Source organism: Pholcus phalangioides, unplaced genomic scaffold, assembly GCF_987345545.1.
Source record: "Pholcus phalangioides strain wild (caught in Gottingen) unplaced genomic scaffold, Ppha-v1.0 ptg000004l_1, whole genome shotgun sequence".
Lineage (NCBI taxonomy): Eukaryota > Metazoa > Arthropoda > Arachnida > Araneae > Pholcidae > Pholcus > Pholcus phalangioides.
Genome location: NW_028301597.1, coordinates 4542573 through 4559950, shown reverse-complemented (window position 1 = coordinate 4559950; position 17378 = coordinate 4542573). Strand labels below are relative to the sequence as shown.

Here is a 17378-nt window from a genome sequence, read left to right as displayed (position 1 = left end):
TAAACTTCTTCCAAAACTACTGTTGCTAAAGGTTTTGTATGGAAACGAAGGGGGTCATAAACCCTCACGGCGGCAATCCCCAGATGTCTCGTCAAACTTGATCTGGTTTATTTCAGACACCCCGAAATATCTCGGGTTCTTCCAATGCGGCAGTTTGGAATGCGGATCCGGAAAATTTTAAAAACCGAAAGTTTAAAAGGTTAATGATTCTAGGTCTTCGCTGGCGAATGCTGAACATAATAAGTTGTCGAAAATATATCGAAACTTTGATGTTTATGCGATTCAGCAACTAGCTATTTGTATTCGTTAAACATTTTCGATAAAAAATGAAATTGTTATGTTTACTGTAATGTGATCGAGTGATAGGGTTGTTTATACTGATTATAATTCATTATTTCCGATTAGTACGGTTGCATTATGAATTTTCTATCGAAGTCAAACTTAATGAATAAATTAGAACAAAGAATGCGGCGCTAATTTTTGGGAGGAAAGTGTGTTATGAAGAGTATTGAATGCTCTCGAAAAAACTAATTATTTACGTCGACTCTTCCGCAGCTGCTGTAGTTTGTCCACTCGTTGTTGTTTTCATTGAGGAACCATGTACCATTCGGCCAACATTGCTTAACGGCGTATCCTGCAAAAAAAACAAAACAAACAAAGGGATCACAAAAACTTGCATTGCATATCAATATATGTCATACACAGCATATCAAGTAATATGCATGGCATTTTCCCAGTTATATCACCAAGAAAAGAAAGTACGTAAGATTAGGAACGATAAATAAATTCATAATTTATCAGCTGATTTTTCCCCTCCCTCCTTTATATTTTATCCTTATATATATATTCTATTCTTTATATTTATTCTATGTTGATTTTTTTCCCCGTTAGGGAACTCCGCTGCATAAATTTATAACAAAAATTCCCATAGCATAAGGAAAAAATAGCATTCATGGTGTATTAGAATTTAATTTCTTCGAAAAATTTCAAAAATTACTGCTACATAACTATTTAAGGTACGGAATTTTGTAAAGGTAAGTAAATAATACAGAAATCCTGACCAGAAAGGAATGCACAAAAGGGAGATTTTTCGCAACAAAAATAAGGATCAGAAAATAGATAGTCAGGCAGCCATAAAAAATTTCAAAAAGTAATGTTTCTCAATTACAACAGGATCTACTCAATCTCAGTAAAGCTGCAACTGGTAACAACACATACCAAAAATTTTCTATTTTCTAACTCCCACGGTACGTCCGGTAACTTTTGTTATTTTTGTATGAAAACTCAGAATGTTTTTATATCGTATTTTGCTATCGTGGCCCAGAAGTTGACCCAACACTCCAGGATTTTGAAAAACAAGTACATTTTTCTTCAGTGGATTTTTTTTTCACTTTCTGATTGTGATGTTTTCACTTTTATACATTAGGAATTTTTTTCATTCCGAATATTTTAAATTTCTACGTTTTAATGAAATGTAATTTTTTTTCTTTTGGTTTGTGTGATTCACTTTAAAAGTTTTAATTGCCTTCTTCATTATTATTTTATACAAAATTTTATGAATACATGCATGGGTTGGGAATCAAGGTTGACATTTTTTTGAGTATTGCGGACGACAATGAGATGTGTAAAATTTTAAATTCTGTTTGTTAGGCTTCATTTAAGTTTGTAGCAACTGTTATCGATTTCATTCAACAAGCTTATCGTGTTAATCAAGTTACTTGTGCTGCAGAATTACAATCAAAAGCCGCGATGCAAAATGTAAACCTTCAAAAAATTTTAAATTGCAACTGGAAAAAATCCCATCTCAAAATTGTTAGCGATGATTTATTCATTTTAGGGGTGTCGCGACCCCTGTGAAGTCGATTTTTCAAACGTGACTTTAAAAATATTTCATTCAAATCAAAATCAAATGAAAAATATTTCGTGTCAATCGGGTTAATTGTTTTTAAAATAATAATAATGATAATGAATTATAGTGCCAACGTGAACAATACAAAAACACTTTGAACGCGATTTTCTCAAATTACGAGCTCATCCGTTAAAATACAAAAAAACAACTGCAGCAAAAATTCTGAAATTTTGTAGGAATATTTATGTCTCAGTGAAAAAGTTTCAACCTGAAACTTCGATACCGATCATTCGTTAGAATTTTATGTCTTAAATTAATAAAAAAAATTTATAAATTTCAAAAACTGAATTCAATTTTTTTTAAATACTTCCCGTCTGTAAATTTTTAAATATGGGGTTCATTTTACTAAAACACATGGTGAGTAATCATCTCGGCAAAATTTCAGAATTTTTTTGGAAGCACACACAGTCGTGTGTGTGCTTCACGGATGAACTCAAAATCTTTAATCTGAGAAAACCGCATAACTATCGTATAAACATTTGAAAAATGCAACACACACACGAGAGGGAAAAAAAACTGGGTTTCGCTTTCTCGATTTTCCCTTAGGGTTAATAGAATAAATACTAAGACCTCCAAAAATTACGTTTTTGGAGGACATATAATTGCTGAACATATAATTGCAAATTATATGTTCAGTGTACGTTTGGTGAATTTGGCAAGATTACGAGGTGACATCACCAATTTTTAAATCGTTATAACTCATCAATTATTTGTGAAATACAAAAACTGAAAGTACTTTTCCGAATCAGTTTTCTCAAGGAATCACGTGTGTAATTATTGGATGGTCGATAATTAACACCCTGTATATAGATTATGTATGTGTACTTTATTCCCGAAAAAGAAAAACAAATTAATAGGTTTTTTTTTCTTTTATACGATTGATTCGACTCAAATATGAGTATGTGGACTCCTATTTGTGGTTATAGTATAAATTAGTTTTTTCTATTTCTTCCAAACTTTTTGAAAAAGATTTTACTGTAGGAAGTGAACCACAAACAACTGTATTTTAGCATATACGAAGTCTTTGGAAATATTTCATTATCCGTTGTTTGTTTATTCAGAAGCTTTACCATCTCCTTCGCTGCACTTCATATCTTCGCCAAATGCGCAAAAGATATAGGAAAAAAAGGGCATAAGAAGGTCTAAGAAAATCTCATCAGTCCTACCAGCTCAAAGGTTAGTTTTTTTCCTCATTTCAAAATTTAAAGGTAAGAAAAAGTAATTGCCCATGTCATAACAAAGAGAAATTTTATTTGAAGGTCTCCAGAAGGGAGAGAGAGAGACGAAATTCTTTTCCTGGTATTCAATTTTCATTTTGATCCTCTCTGTCGTAACAAACTTCATATAAAATGCTAATAAACTTATTTCATCTTCTTTTACTCATACATGGCTGTACATGATAAATAACTCAAATTTCAATAAAATGAGAAAGTTTCAAATAATCTTACTTTCATTTTCGTATACAGTTTCAAGTAAGAGAACGACTTTTTCCCCCCAATGTGTGTAGTAGTTACTATCATCGCATATTAAAAACGGAATAAAATTTTATTACTAACTGTAAAAAAAATGAAATAAAAAGTATCCGTAGGTATAAAACGTGTTTATTTAGTAATCATATGCCTCAGTTGCTCGGGAAAATTTTTATTTAAAGATAAACCTAGGCGTTTTTTCTTCAGTTTTTTAAAGAAATTTCATTTTTTTTATCAAAAACTGCGTTATCTTGAACGTCATCCTTGTTCATTTTATTTTCATTTCCTTCCTTTATTAACTGTTTTAAGTTCATTTCAATTTCATTTCCCAAAATATAAAATCTGTCTCGAAAACATATTCGCTATTAAAAAAAGAAAAAATCGTCCGCGATGATGTCAAAAAATTAAGTTTTCATTTATGGAAAAAGAAAAACGTATCTACTACGTAGGATAAAAATAAATCGGTCCAAAAGACCAGCTTCCCTCCCATACAAGATGTTAAATTGTTTTAATTATTTTAATTTCGAAAAGTGATGGCAATCTGCAGAACATTTCGTCACTTTTGCGGTTTTCCAACTTCGAGGTGCGAATGCGAGTCGGACTCCCATCTCTCCCAAAGGAATCTCAAAAGTGACCTTCAACACGAGAATACGTACGTAACACGAAAATTCAGGCATTTGTTTTTTAAACTTCAAAATATGTGAGACAGACGGCAGCAGCCGTATAGCAAGAAACAAGAATAAATCTGACAACACAAATACGTTAATGCCACACACATACTTAGAATACACATTCCGTCGTGTAACGATTCGTTAGAAATTTTTGGAAATAACAAGGGATTGCGTACGAAGTACATGAACGGAAAAATAGTGGTAGAACATTTTGCTTATTTGCTTTGAACATTTTTGTTTATTATAATACTCAACGCATTCTCTCCTCCCCCACCATCACTCTAAAATTAATGTTTAGTTTTTCAAATAGCCAACGAACACGGCATGTTGCACGCGTTCGTTACACATGGAAAATATCAAAAATGCTCAATTACTGTTTTTCTACAGATATTTAACACGTGCTTCTCATATATTAATTCGTGGATGTAACAATAATTTTCATGAGCATTTTAGCCCGTTATATACAACAATGCTAATAATACTTTGATCAACTCTCAAAAAAGAAATAAATTTGAATAAACTTTTTGAACTTGAACTGCACAATCTAATTTATTGTTCTATGATTGGAGAAGTAATGAACAAAAAAAAAACATTGTTTATTTCAGGCCATTTTTCAAGTAGCACTATGTTTCAATATATCTTTGTTTTTGTAATTCGAATAAATTTTTTTTATCAAAAACCAAGTTGAAACTATTGTTGTTAAATTACTGATATAGTGATATATCATGATACTGAAGACACTCCTCGAAATATTACAGTGAAATACATAATAATGTAACATGTATAACCAACATCCTTTGCTTCTATGATCACGTGGCTAAGACTTTAGGAAATGGCAAAAACGTCGATGTTGGTTACTTTGATTTCCAGAAGGCATTCGGTTGGGTCCAGCATGGTAAACTCTTGAAGCGGTTTACGTGAGATTATGATTGGAGGCAACTTGTTGAAGTGGATAGAATCGTGGTTGAGAGATAGGTCACAACGGGTTATGGTGAATGGAAAATTTTCTGATTGGACAGATGTGAAGAGTGGAATTCCTCAAGGAGTGCCTGGGTGCATACTTCTTTCACTTTTCATCGGTTAACTCGATCAGGTATCGACGAGATTGTCAGCAAATTTGCAGATGACGTGAAGCTAATGGGGGTAGTCGGAAATCCAAGAGATAGGAAGATGCTCCAGTTAAACTTGAATATGATCTCAGCACATGGGCTAATGAATGGAGCATGACCATTAGTGTTGATAAGTGCATGGTTGCTCATTTTGGTTCGAACAACCCACATTTCACTTATGAGTTGAATGATATCACTATCTCGGATGCAACTAGGGTCACCGATTTCGGAATTCTCATTGACGACGGCTTAGGTTTTCTGAACACTGTTCAACGATATCTTCGCGTTCTCCTAAAAACACTCTGCTTTTCTGAGGCTTAATTCGTTCTGGACTGGAGTATGCCTTAAGGTTTTGGAGACCACATACCTACCGAGGGACATAGACTTGGTTGAAGGGAGTGAAGGGAGGAGCTACGTGCGCTCTTGTTGGTACACAAGGCTTGAACTACGAAGAGAGACTAGACTTTTTTTAATATGTACGCATTGGAAAAACGCAGGGGTCGGGGGACATGATTGAAGTATTTAAAAATTTCAACGGGATGGATAAGATAGACCACGAGTTATTAACACACCACCAATCAACTGCTTCGACAAGGGGACACCAGTATCGTTTAATAAGGGACACTTCAAGGATGTGGTGTGTCGCAGAGAGTTTTCTCTAATAGGTTGTTAATAAAAGGAATAGCTTATCTCCGGGGGTCATGAATTCTAACGCAATTGACACCTTTAAAAGAGGTACGATAAACGTAGCGGGATAAATCAAGAAGCTTTCCATAGTTAGATAATTTTTTTACATGGGCCACAATTTTTTTTATGGGCAGTGTATTAATTATTAGTCTTTCTTACGTGATATATGCTCTCATATTAGGTTGCTGTATTTTGGTTATACTTGGCATCCATATTTTTTATGGGCATCAATTTCAGCCACCTCGTTGGGCAATTTGCTTGTTGTAGCCTTTGTGTTTGTATTTTTTTTTCCAAATATATAATTAACATTCGAATATTTAAGCTCGAGCATACAAGAACGAACATTTGTTATAATTCCTCAAAACAAGATTTGTTTAGAAAAATCAAGTAAACACTCGTCCTCCATTGTTCCATAGATCGTTTTATATCAAGTAAAATAAAAAAGCATCAGACATATGGAGAGATTTCGACGTACAATTTCAACAACGACTCAAAAGAAGGAATTTACTCTTCAATATACTGAGTTTATAGGTCGTTCGTGATTCCTTGCTCAAAAGTATGTGAAACATATAAACATCGTTGGGAGAAGAAGCTACCGGCATTTCTGACATTTTAAAGCTACCACCAGGAATCGATGCTGTTCCATTATTCAACAGCTGGACGATGAAATCTCCTAAATAAGTGCCTCTTCGTATCTGACTTCATTTTACGTTTGGAAATGGTATCAAAAGAAACATTGATACTTTTTTTTTCCCTTCTTCCTAAAAAAATTCTTACACAATTTCTCGAAAAACACTTTTCTTCCTAGTTTAATAAATTTCCGTAATTCTCTACTAATTGAGACAGGAAAGGAAACGGTTGTGTACATGTTATCCCGTAAATTCGTAAATAGTTTAAACTTCATAAAAATACAAATACAAATACAACACCACAACAGGCAAAATGCCCAGCGAGGTGGCTGAGAAAGGAAGGTGGCAATTGAAGGGATTAATTTTTTTGAATGCAGTTTGCGAAGTTATTCTCACGAAGGGGGAAAAGTTTTTTTTTGTTATGAGAAAAACAAATTAATTCAGTGGCACGGTAGAGCCCAGGTCGATAAGATATTCGCCTAAACTATGAAAGGGTGTTTAGAAGTATCGTGAGTTCGATACCCGGTTCGTCCTTTTCGGAAACTTTCTTGACACGGGTATAACAGAGACGGCGACATGACCACGGAAAAAGATTGCTACAGCAGGGAGTCCCACATCGAGGGGTTAACGCACCAACCTCTCGGTGAATATAAAAAAAGGCTGCCGTTCGGAATCGGCAATAAATTGTAGGTCCCGGTCTAATTAGCCCTCGTGTGCAGAAAATTACCATGATGCAACAAAAATCATCAAATTTGTTCAAAGTTTTGTCGACAGAGACACTTCACGGCAATAAATCACAGTATTTCTTCACGGAAACTTTCCTCAATGTCTTCTGTGACCGAATTGTTCGTAGAGCTTCACGGGTGGTTCGTGGCTGGGTAAAAGAACCTCGCCAACAGTGCTTTATCCACCATGTCAACAACAAGGGCTCGGATCTTGAAGACATTTGAATTTTTTCAATACTTTTTCAATTTTTCAATACTTTTTCAATTTTTCAATACTTTTTCACTTTTAAGACACTTTTTCAGGTTTTAGAACATTTTTGGCATTTTGAGGATATTTTTTGAAATTTTTTTCAAAATAAAAAGTAGGTTAAAGTTTTTTTTAAGCGAAAAAAAATGCATTACTTCCATTACTCAAATTGTATCTTCCTTTATAGATGACAAACAAAGTTTAGAATCAATTTCAGGTAAATTTTGTATTTAGTAAAAATTCCTAGAGCTGGCCACACGTAACCAAACAATAAGTGAAAGTGAATTCAAGAAATTGTGATCCCTATAGGATATTCAAAGAGAAGAGAGAGAATTTTCATTATATAAAAGGGAGCTGGTAAAGTACTTGCATGTACTACAGAGACAATTTTGAAATGTACAAGTTCATGTCGAATTATTTTGATCCGTAAGAATGCTGCATGCTCTAAGATTTCGTAAGCTTTGCTTTGCGTTGAGAATATTCAAGAACTGATGGCGTACATGAGACCAATATTCAGCATTCTGGTTTCCACATTTCAGTCTTGCAGAAAAGTATGCAGCTTATTGATACTATCGGTAAAGTCAGCGTGCTAAAATTGGGGTAGGCCAATCTACTAGCATGAAATTCGATAAAATAATGGGGAAAAGCGGACTTATTACTTGTGCAGAAAAACAAATTTGATGGCTTTCGGGAACGTCTAAAAGTTTTGAAATCGGAGAGAAATCAAAATCATGAGTATATCAGATTCGGTTCACGGAACCTTTGCCCCCGATATTTCGCCTCCGACATTTCGTCCCCGACATCTCGCCCCTAGCACGTTTCGTCCCCAGTACATTTAGCCCCCAGAAATTTCGCCCCGGACATTTCACACCGGGAATTTCGCCCTGACCAAATCAGTGACCCAGTGAGTGACCATATGAGTGACTCAGTAAGTAATCAAGTAAATCGGAAATTTATCTCTGATATTTCGCCAGCCCTTATCGTACGCGTGACTCTATGAGTGAACATATGATGGTACAAGTGAGTGACCACATGAGTGATCAAGTGAGTTGGACATTTACTCGTGACATTTTGCTTCCCCTGATCGCATGAGTGACCAAGTGAATGAATACATGAGTGATCGAGTGAATTGAAAATCTATCCCCGGACATTTCACCTGCCCTGACCATATGAGTGACCCAGTGAGTGATCATATGAGTTACTCAGTGAGTAATCAAGTAAATCGGAAATTGACCCCCTGTCATTTTGCCTACCTTGACCGTACGCGTGACCGTATGAGTGAATATATGAATGATAGTGTGAGTGACCACACCGGTGTGAGTCGTAAATTTGGGAAAAATATTTTATGCTTAAACCGAAAATTCTAAATTCTTAGAATCCATTAAAGTGTGAGTCACTTGGTCACTCAGTGCTACGTAACCACCTATAAAAAGGGAGGGGATGAGGAGGATCATCTTTGCAGACAACTCCACCCTCGCACTTTGCCAATCACTCAATTGCTCACTCTGTCAATCCCTCAGTCGCTCACTGGGTCAATCATACGGTCATTCACTTTATCAATCTTTCGGTCACTCATGCAGTCATTCACTTTATCAATCTTTCGGTCACTCATGCAGTCACTCACTTGGTCACACATTCACTTATGCGTTCCATCACTCAGTAACTCCCTTGGTCACTCACACGGTCAGTCCCTTGATCACTCACTTGAACACTCGTACCGTCACTCACCTGGTCACATATACAGTCACTCACTTGGTCACTCATGCAGTTAACCACTCGGTCACTCATGCAGTCAGTCACTCGGTCACTCATGCAGTCAGTCACTCGGTCACTCGCAAATTTATTCAAGCATTCACTCTGTCCTTCATTCCGTCAGCCACTCGGTCACTCATACGCTCAATCATTTACTAGGAAACTTACACCAGTATTTAATTAGCCACTCACTTGGTCACTCATTCGGTCAGTCACTTATTCACTCAAACGTTCCATCGCTCAATTCCTCCCTTTGTCACTGACACGGTCAATCCCACTATCACTCACTTGATCACTCATACAGTTAATCACTTGGTTGCTCATGCGGTCATTCATTTGCTCACTCATACGGCCATTCGGTCAGTCACGTGGTCACTCATACGGTCATTCACTCATAATGTCAATTGCACACTAGTTGATACGGTCACTCACGTGGTGAGTCATTCTGCCACTCGCTCAGTCATTTGTACGGTCACTCACTCATAATGTCAATTGCACACTAGTTGATACGGTCACTCACGTGGTGAGTCATTCTGCCACTCGCTCAGTCATTTGTACGGTCACTCACGCACTCCTACAGTTCATTTCACACTCACTTGGTCACTCATACGGTCACTCGATCATTCACACGGTCACTCACGCACTCCTACAGTTCATTTCACACTCACTTGGTCACTCATACGGTCACTCGATCATTCACACGGTCACTCATACAGTCAATCACTCATACGGTCACTCATACAGTCAATCACTCATACGGTCACTCATACAGTCAATCACTCATACGGTCAATCACTCATACGGGCAATCAGTCATACGGTCACTCATACAGTCAATCACTCATACGTTCAGGGCAGGTGAAACGTCAGGTGTGAATTTTTCGGGGGCCAAACGCACCAAGGGCAAAATGCACCGGGGCGAAATTTCCGGGGGCCAAATGTAACGGGGACGAAACGTTCCAGGGGCGAGATGTCGGGGGCGAAAGTTCCGGATCCCATCAGATTTCCCTCCCCGTCTCCTAATAACCCCAATAGCATCTGTTAATGTCGAGAGAATTTTATCCTGCCTTTTCAGAAACTTCTAATTTGTCTTGTAGATTTCCCGCAGAAAATTATGAATTATTTATTTCAAAAATTTCTTTGGCAATTTTTGATGAAATCTGATGGTGAGAATAAAGGTGATTTGCAATAAATAACATTTTTTTTCTTTTACCTCCAGTCAGTATAATGGCTGGCTCTCCAGCGTAGTCCAACCCTCCCGGGTAAACGGCTTACATCCCACCAGGGACAGAGCCTGGACTACGACTGGCCTTTAAGTCAGTATAATGGCTGGTTCAGTTTCTAAAGAAATTTGTTTTATTATTTTAATAGCATTTAAAATAATAAATTTTAATTATAATTAGCGAGTTATTTAGCCATCTTTTATGGTCATTTTTTTAGGATTTTGTAGGTCAACAACATCCGGGCCTTGATGATGCCGAAAACCTTATGTAAGCGCCAGTAACAGGAAAATTCAAAAATGAGCTGTTATTCGTACACCTTGCATGTTATAGGACACCCACTCGCATATTTCCAGTGATTTGCTTCTGCGTAATGTCCTCTATCAACAAAAATGAACTACTTTTTTTTCTATACCCAAAAAAAAAAAAATCGTCAGAGTAACTTTTTCCACAAAAACATTCAAATATCCCAATTCCTTCAATTTTCATGAATTTTTAAACCATTTACGAATTTATGGGACGCTCTATATATATACTTCGTTGCACAAAATTATACATCTCTCTTGGTGTATGAATACGTGGCACCAATGACAAACAAACATGCCAGATTACAACATATGGAAAAGATTAGGAATATTGTTCGATTTTTATTAATTGGAAGAAAAATGGGAATTCGTGAAAATTATTTTGAAAAATACTTATGAATTCTGATCCGATATAGATTTATGTGATAATACGATTGTAAACATAAATTTCGATTACATATACTGATATTTTTGATTTATTAATTTACGGTGCGAGGAGACTTCTATATATACATACATAGGCAAGATTAGAGAACAATAATTAAAGTAGTTATCAGATTTCCTTTTCTGTTCGGGAGCATGCACGAGATAATTATCGAAAACACAACGATACTCACGCAAACAGGTAAATTTAGAATATATTTCAATGAACATTTCGAAGTCATTTTTATACGTTTTAATCGTGGATTCTTGGAATTTCGTACCAAATTTCGTTCATGGAAAATATTAAAATTCACCGTAGAAAAATTAATGTGAAAGCTCACGCAACGTCACGAAAATAATTACTGGTGCAAGCAGGAGGATCACTCTTGAAGTATATGTGAGCCATGCAAGGTTTTTTAGCTGTGGTTCCAGCTGGTGTGTCCGGCCAACACTGCCAACCGTCCCATGTCCTTGGGCAGAAGAGATCGCCTGTAATAAGCCGGACGAAGAATTAATTGTAAAAATTTGTTAGTTTTAATAATTTTTATTCTTATCATGCTGCACACCATCGCATCAATTATTTCGGAATAGTACATGAAAGTTTTTAGGGAAAAAATCCCTTTCATGAGAAAAATAAAAAAAAACTGTACAAACAACGACTCAAATTAACGCCATCTTCAGATTTAGAATTTAAAAAATATGTGTGAACTCATGTATTTATATATTTTTAAATAGAATCACTGGTAAAATAAGAAATGAGTCAAGTAAGAGTAAGGAACCTTGAATCGAATTTCGATATTTAGGACTCGAAAATAGTGATCACATGGTTATACAAAGCTTTCCTCGAACATAAATAGTTAAAAATGATTGATATTTTAGTAAGTGTGATATTTTTGCGTACTTTGGCATGCCGCGTACAAATCAAGATTCATAGCTCAGTTTAAAATCACGCGAATAGAAGCCGGTGTATGGCAGGCAATACTCATACAAACCGTCATGAACGATATCACTGTTTCTGTTATTGATGTCTTTTCTACCGAAAATACTAATTAAAAATGAAATAAACACATGTTATAAAGCATGGTGAATACATCGGTTTACCTTCATCAAAATCAGATTGATCATTCAGCATATCTTCGCAGCAATCCAATGCAGCTTGGCAGCACATTCCCCATTTTACTGCGAACGCTTCTGATGCGAATGTATCGTACAGCGACATACTATCGTTGCTCAAGTCCGCGTCGTACACTTCTTCTGTTTGAGGATTTTGTAATGCACCCATCCTAGGATTGTATCTAAAAAAAGAGCAACATATTGTGCTCATTTCGATAAAGATTGGATGGGAAAACGCATTCATCAACCGGGTGTTTCACGAAAAAAGAACACTCCGGATGGAATAAAACTTTCATTGTTAATTCTTAATTTTAAGTAAAATATGCAAAATGACCAGCAAGGAGAATAAAATTCAAGTGAAATAATTTTACCTTTATGAAATTATAATTAAGGAGTTATATAGCAATTAAAACTGTCCTATCTCTTCTCAATCAATGATATTTGCCCCTTTCTCTGTCATATCGGGAAAAAAATTGATTCTGTAACATTTGAAGTAAAATTTTCCCAAGGTATATGGGATTAAAATTCTTGACTGACATCATTTCTTACGTGCTAAAATAATCCAGTCTCAAAACGCATACCGAGATCGTCGTAAAATGCAGCTAAAATCGGGAATTTCAACTTCAATTTCAGCATCTTTCTTTATTACAAAGTAAATTAATTTATCCTTTCCGCGGCATAATAGAAATTGCTAAACGCCAATCAGATTAAAAATGAATGAGGATACTCATAGTTTTCGTTTCAGGAACTCGTTTATATGATTCACGAAATAAATAGTAAATGAAATACATGTCTGGTACTCTCTTTCTTTTGTACAACAGCTCTGGGCGTGAGCGGTCATCAATCAATCAATCTCTTTCTTTTGAATTTGATGTGTTATCTGTAGGAATTCACCCGTGTTTATTTTATAAATCTTTTTATCTGAATGACTTCGGACTAATACATTTACCTCGCGATATTAAAAATTCATAACAATGGAATTTTCACCTGCGTTGCGATTTTTTTACGCACATTCTTAAAATCAATTTGGCCGATTATAAGAAGATGATCATGTTCTATTTATATGAATTTGAAATTAGACTATTCAAAATGGAAAGAAAGGGGCAAAAGTCAGTAACAACATTTGGAATAGCCAGATAATTCTTATAAGTAGAACGAAACCAGGACTGATCATCTGTAGGTACTTCAACATGGAAATAAAATTAATTTCGAGAATTTGTACATTTAGTCAAGCCAAAATAGAAATAAACTGACAGAAGGCGAAGCTTGTATTTACATGAATATACGACCAGCAGATTAAAAAAAAATTAGCGATGATATAACAAGCGTCATCCACTTTCTTTCAAAGTTTTGGCATCGGATCTTTACAAGAAAGGATGAGCCGAAACAAATTGATCGAAAACAGACGCGGTTGTTTCATCGTTCGGTAAATACGGGTCAGATTTCTTGTTGGGTAGACGCACGCATAACATAGCCTAGAGCAGCTTTCTTTAATTGAGGAGAGGAAATCGCAGATTAAATTAAGCTTTACGTCACAAGAATTTTTCTTCCGAAGTACAGTATTATAAGTAATTTTATAGGCATTATTTTCATCTTTTGTCGAAGAATATGTGTAAGCAAGAGTCCAAGTATTATTATACGCTGAAGTTGATTTAAGTGCTAGAGAGTAAACTAGCATTCATGAAAGACGTCGCAGATTGTCAAACCTAGAAAAACCATACCTAAGTATTTCATTTCTTCCTTAAGAAATCGTTTGATACGAAGTAGATTTCTCAACTATGATGAGTTAGGCTATCGATAAATCTTCTGTCGTATCTGATCTTCATACCAGAATAACGCAAATAATACCAATGATTTTATGAGTCTTGTGCCTTCTAATATCATTGCTAATGTTTTTGTAGGTAGGCCTTTGAATTCTATGTTTTTTTTCCGAAAAAGTTAATGGTTTACCATAATTACGGTATTCTTTGTGTATTTTATAAAAATGATGATGATGCGTATGTTCGTAACGCGTCTCGGAATGCACTCTATCGGGACTTTTCTCCATTAAATGGAAATTTCATATCACATTTCGAAAATTGTTTTATCGATCTTTCTGTAATCAGTACGCCTAATTGAAAAGGAAGAAAAAAAGTGCTTCTTTATATATATATAGAAAAAGATGGATGCTCGATTACCTGAATTTCAGGCGGAACGCCCAGTGTGGCATGTACGAGTAACATCTCGCGCAGGTATCCTTCTTGTAAAACTCGTAAGGAATGTTCATTTGTCTCTCCGTCCTGCATTTCATGTACATGCTCACAGGTTGCGTTCTGTTTATTTCGATCACTTGACAATCCGCGGATAAAATCACCTGAAACAAAAATCACAAGTAATTACCCAAGTTAAAGACAGTATCGTAACATAAGTATCGTTATGAGTTGAATGATTATAAATTTTTTAAAACTTGTATAATCATTTCATGGTTGTAATCTTGCTAATAGAATATAGCAGCTGATGAATCAGCCAATTCGGTATATAGTACGTTCGGGTATAAGGAATATAACTTTTATTTTTTCGATTATTCCAATTTGAAACATGCTAGAGAAACCTGAAACCTATATTTCTATAAAATTTGGTTTCTTGTCTTTGCATTGACTAGTGTATCGTCAATGACTGACAATTCAATCTATGACAATAAAAAATGAAAATTTCACCGTTTGTTTTTGTAGTTGATGATGTGGTGGTGTAATAGTCTGTTTACAAGATTCCTAGATGCAATGTCACTTGTCTGCCCCAAAAATGTGAAGATGGGTCCACAGAGAACAGGGAACACGTTATTTCTAAAGAGTAAAGTAGTTGGCAAACATTTCTTCCTCTACCTTACTAAACTTTCCGTCTTGAAGAGATGTTCTAGCCCAACTCAGATAATGCTTATAGTAATCCATATTACACACACCATCTGTGAAAAAAATGTTTCATCCAACTGGTAAGAATCGCTAGCTAAGGAATGAGCACAGCACAATAAAATTCAACGCTCGCAATGTACATTGTGCTTTGTTTCAAATTATTGGGCACATTTCCAATAATTAGTAAACATTTTTTGAAAACTTGCCTGAGTAAATTTCTGGAGAAGTGGAAAAACGAATCTTCTCCCATAGCAGCCGTGATGATGACAATCGAGTGACACTGACTTTATAGCATCATGGAAGCATTTTGAAGTTGTTTATGACTTTTCCACTTGGGAAAACCTGGTATCCTACATTACCCGAACGTACTATAAATACACTGTAGTAACTGAGAATTTTACTCTACTTTTCAGAGTAAAGTAGTTGTCAAAATTGAAAGTACTAAAATTGTGCCGAATAATTAAGCCTTTTTCTATGATTTTTTTTTAATTATTAATCAAAACGAGGCAACAAAAATTGAACTTCGTAGCAGACAGACTATTTCTCGCGCACCGCGATACTGTATTTGCTATTACATAAATATGTAAATTTTTCCAAAACGAAGGTTATTTCCTATTTTTTTAGCTTTAATTTTTGGACGTTCAAGGCGGAAACTCACCCTTGTTAATATGATGAACGCCAGGCTCGCGCAGATCCACATTTTATAACCTTGTAATTTGGACGAAAAGCGTGGAATTTTTAATGTGCTCACGGGAGCCCCTTTAGTATGACTTTGTCTTTTCAATCTGAAAATAGAGTGTAAAAGTGGTTGTCATTTTTTAACGTCTGCTTTTAAGATATAGTAGATTCTTTGATTAAAAATTTTCGGATTAACGTTACGGCATGAAGTTCATCAATATTCACAACTGCTTTTTTGTCACTTTGGCTTTAATTTGCCAGTATCAAAAATCGATCACGCATGTCAATAAGAAGTCATCCGACATCCGAGGATGATTATTATTTTCTGATTCATTTTCCTTCATGCATTAACTGTTCTATAAGAAAAGAAAATAGTGATGATTTAAAACTATGATTTTCCCAGAAAGAAACGAAAATACGACGAAATGACTGAATGATGCTTTTTATCTTTTTAATTCGATTGAAAAAAATTACAAAACAACGAAAAAGACTAATTATTGAGTTTTACGTGCTTTCTATTCTTTCTTTCAAACCGAGAACAACTCAGGTCTATCACCATCTATGGGCGATTTACTACCTAGTGATTTAGCCGGAAGTATAACTGTGTGTGTACCTAACAGTCTGAGTGCGTATGTAGTGTTGTGTTTGATTTTTCAGTGATACCCTCTATATTTCAGAAATGTAGTGTTATGATTGAATTACATTTGTACTGTTTGTAGGTCTGTTGCTCTGTGTGGCGAGACTTTTTGAAGGGGAGATCGGCTCGCATTTGCGCCTCGAAGTTGGAAACCACAGAAAACCAACTTCAGCCGACCACCACTGTGGCAATGGTGGGGTAAGTTTTACGTGCTGTCTTCAAACATGAAAAAGAGGAATTGAAGGAATATTTTCAATAAGCATTAAAAAAATCGCTGTATTCAAAGAATAAAGTATATGGCCCACAAGCCCTTCATTAACACTTGAGAAATTATCTTTTTGGCTTTCTGAAAAAATTCATTCTCAGTAATCGTCGAATTCATGCAATATTAATAAAAAAGTTTCTACCATAAAATTTCTGAAAAAAGTAAAAAAAAAAAGTATTTTCCTTGCTCGAAAAAGGAATAACAGTGGAAACACATTAAATACGTGGCTGTTAAAAAATAATAATCCTACAATAATCTCAAGCAGATCCGAGATCTGTGAGAGACAGCCTTGAATTTATTTTATTTTCATGTGACCGTAGGAATACATACAGATTACAATTTTAGAAGTATATAACATTAACTGAAGAATAACAAATTGTAAATTTCTTACTTGCTTGACGAAAAAAGCTCTCATACGAATAATCGTGATTCAAAATAAGAAACAAAAAGCATTTATTTTTCTTTCCTTCGTCTATAAAAAGTGTTTCTTTGACTTTCAATTCAAACGCCCATACGGAAACTAAAAAAGTGTGGAGGGGAAAAAATATTGAGCCAATATATCTTGCAGACTAATGGACTTATGTCTTCTTTTTTGCTGAGTTTCCTATCTTCTTTTTCCGATCTTTTTACTAAAATATTTCAAAGTGAAGTT

At 35.3% G+C, this 17378-nt stretch overlaps 1 protein-coding gene across 3 annotated transcripts in view; it reads right to left on the bottom strand.

Moving 5' to 3' along the window:
• The window catches only part of LOC149086471 (calcitonin gene-related peptide type 1 receptor-like), a 132212-nt gene that overhangs the window by 41020 nt on the left and 73814 nt on the right, over positions 1 to 17378 (bottom strand). For all 3 annotated transcript variants that reach the window (XR_016196105.1, XM_089255752.1, XM_089255741.1), the window contains 5 exons: positions 15805 to 15931; positions 14436 to 14611; positions 12247 to 12440; positions 11509 to 11634; positions 540 to 634 (listed from right to left, as the gene is read on the bottom strand). Coding sequence is in view for 2 of the 3 variants with exons in the window: in XM_089255752.1 (XP_089111878.1) it covers positions 540 to 634; positions 11509 to 11634; positions 12247 to 12440; positions 14436 to 14611; positions 15805 to 15846 (633 nt within the window). In the remaining variant the exon portion in view is untranslated. The remainder of the gene's footprint in view (positions 1 to 539; positions 635 to 11508; positions 11635 to 12246; positions 12441 to 14435; positions 14612 to 15804; positions 15932 to 17378) is intronic.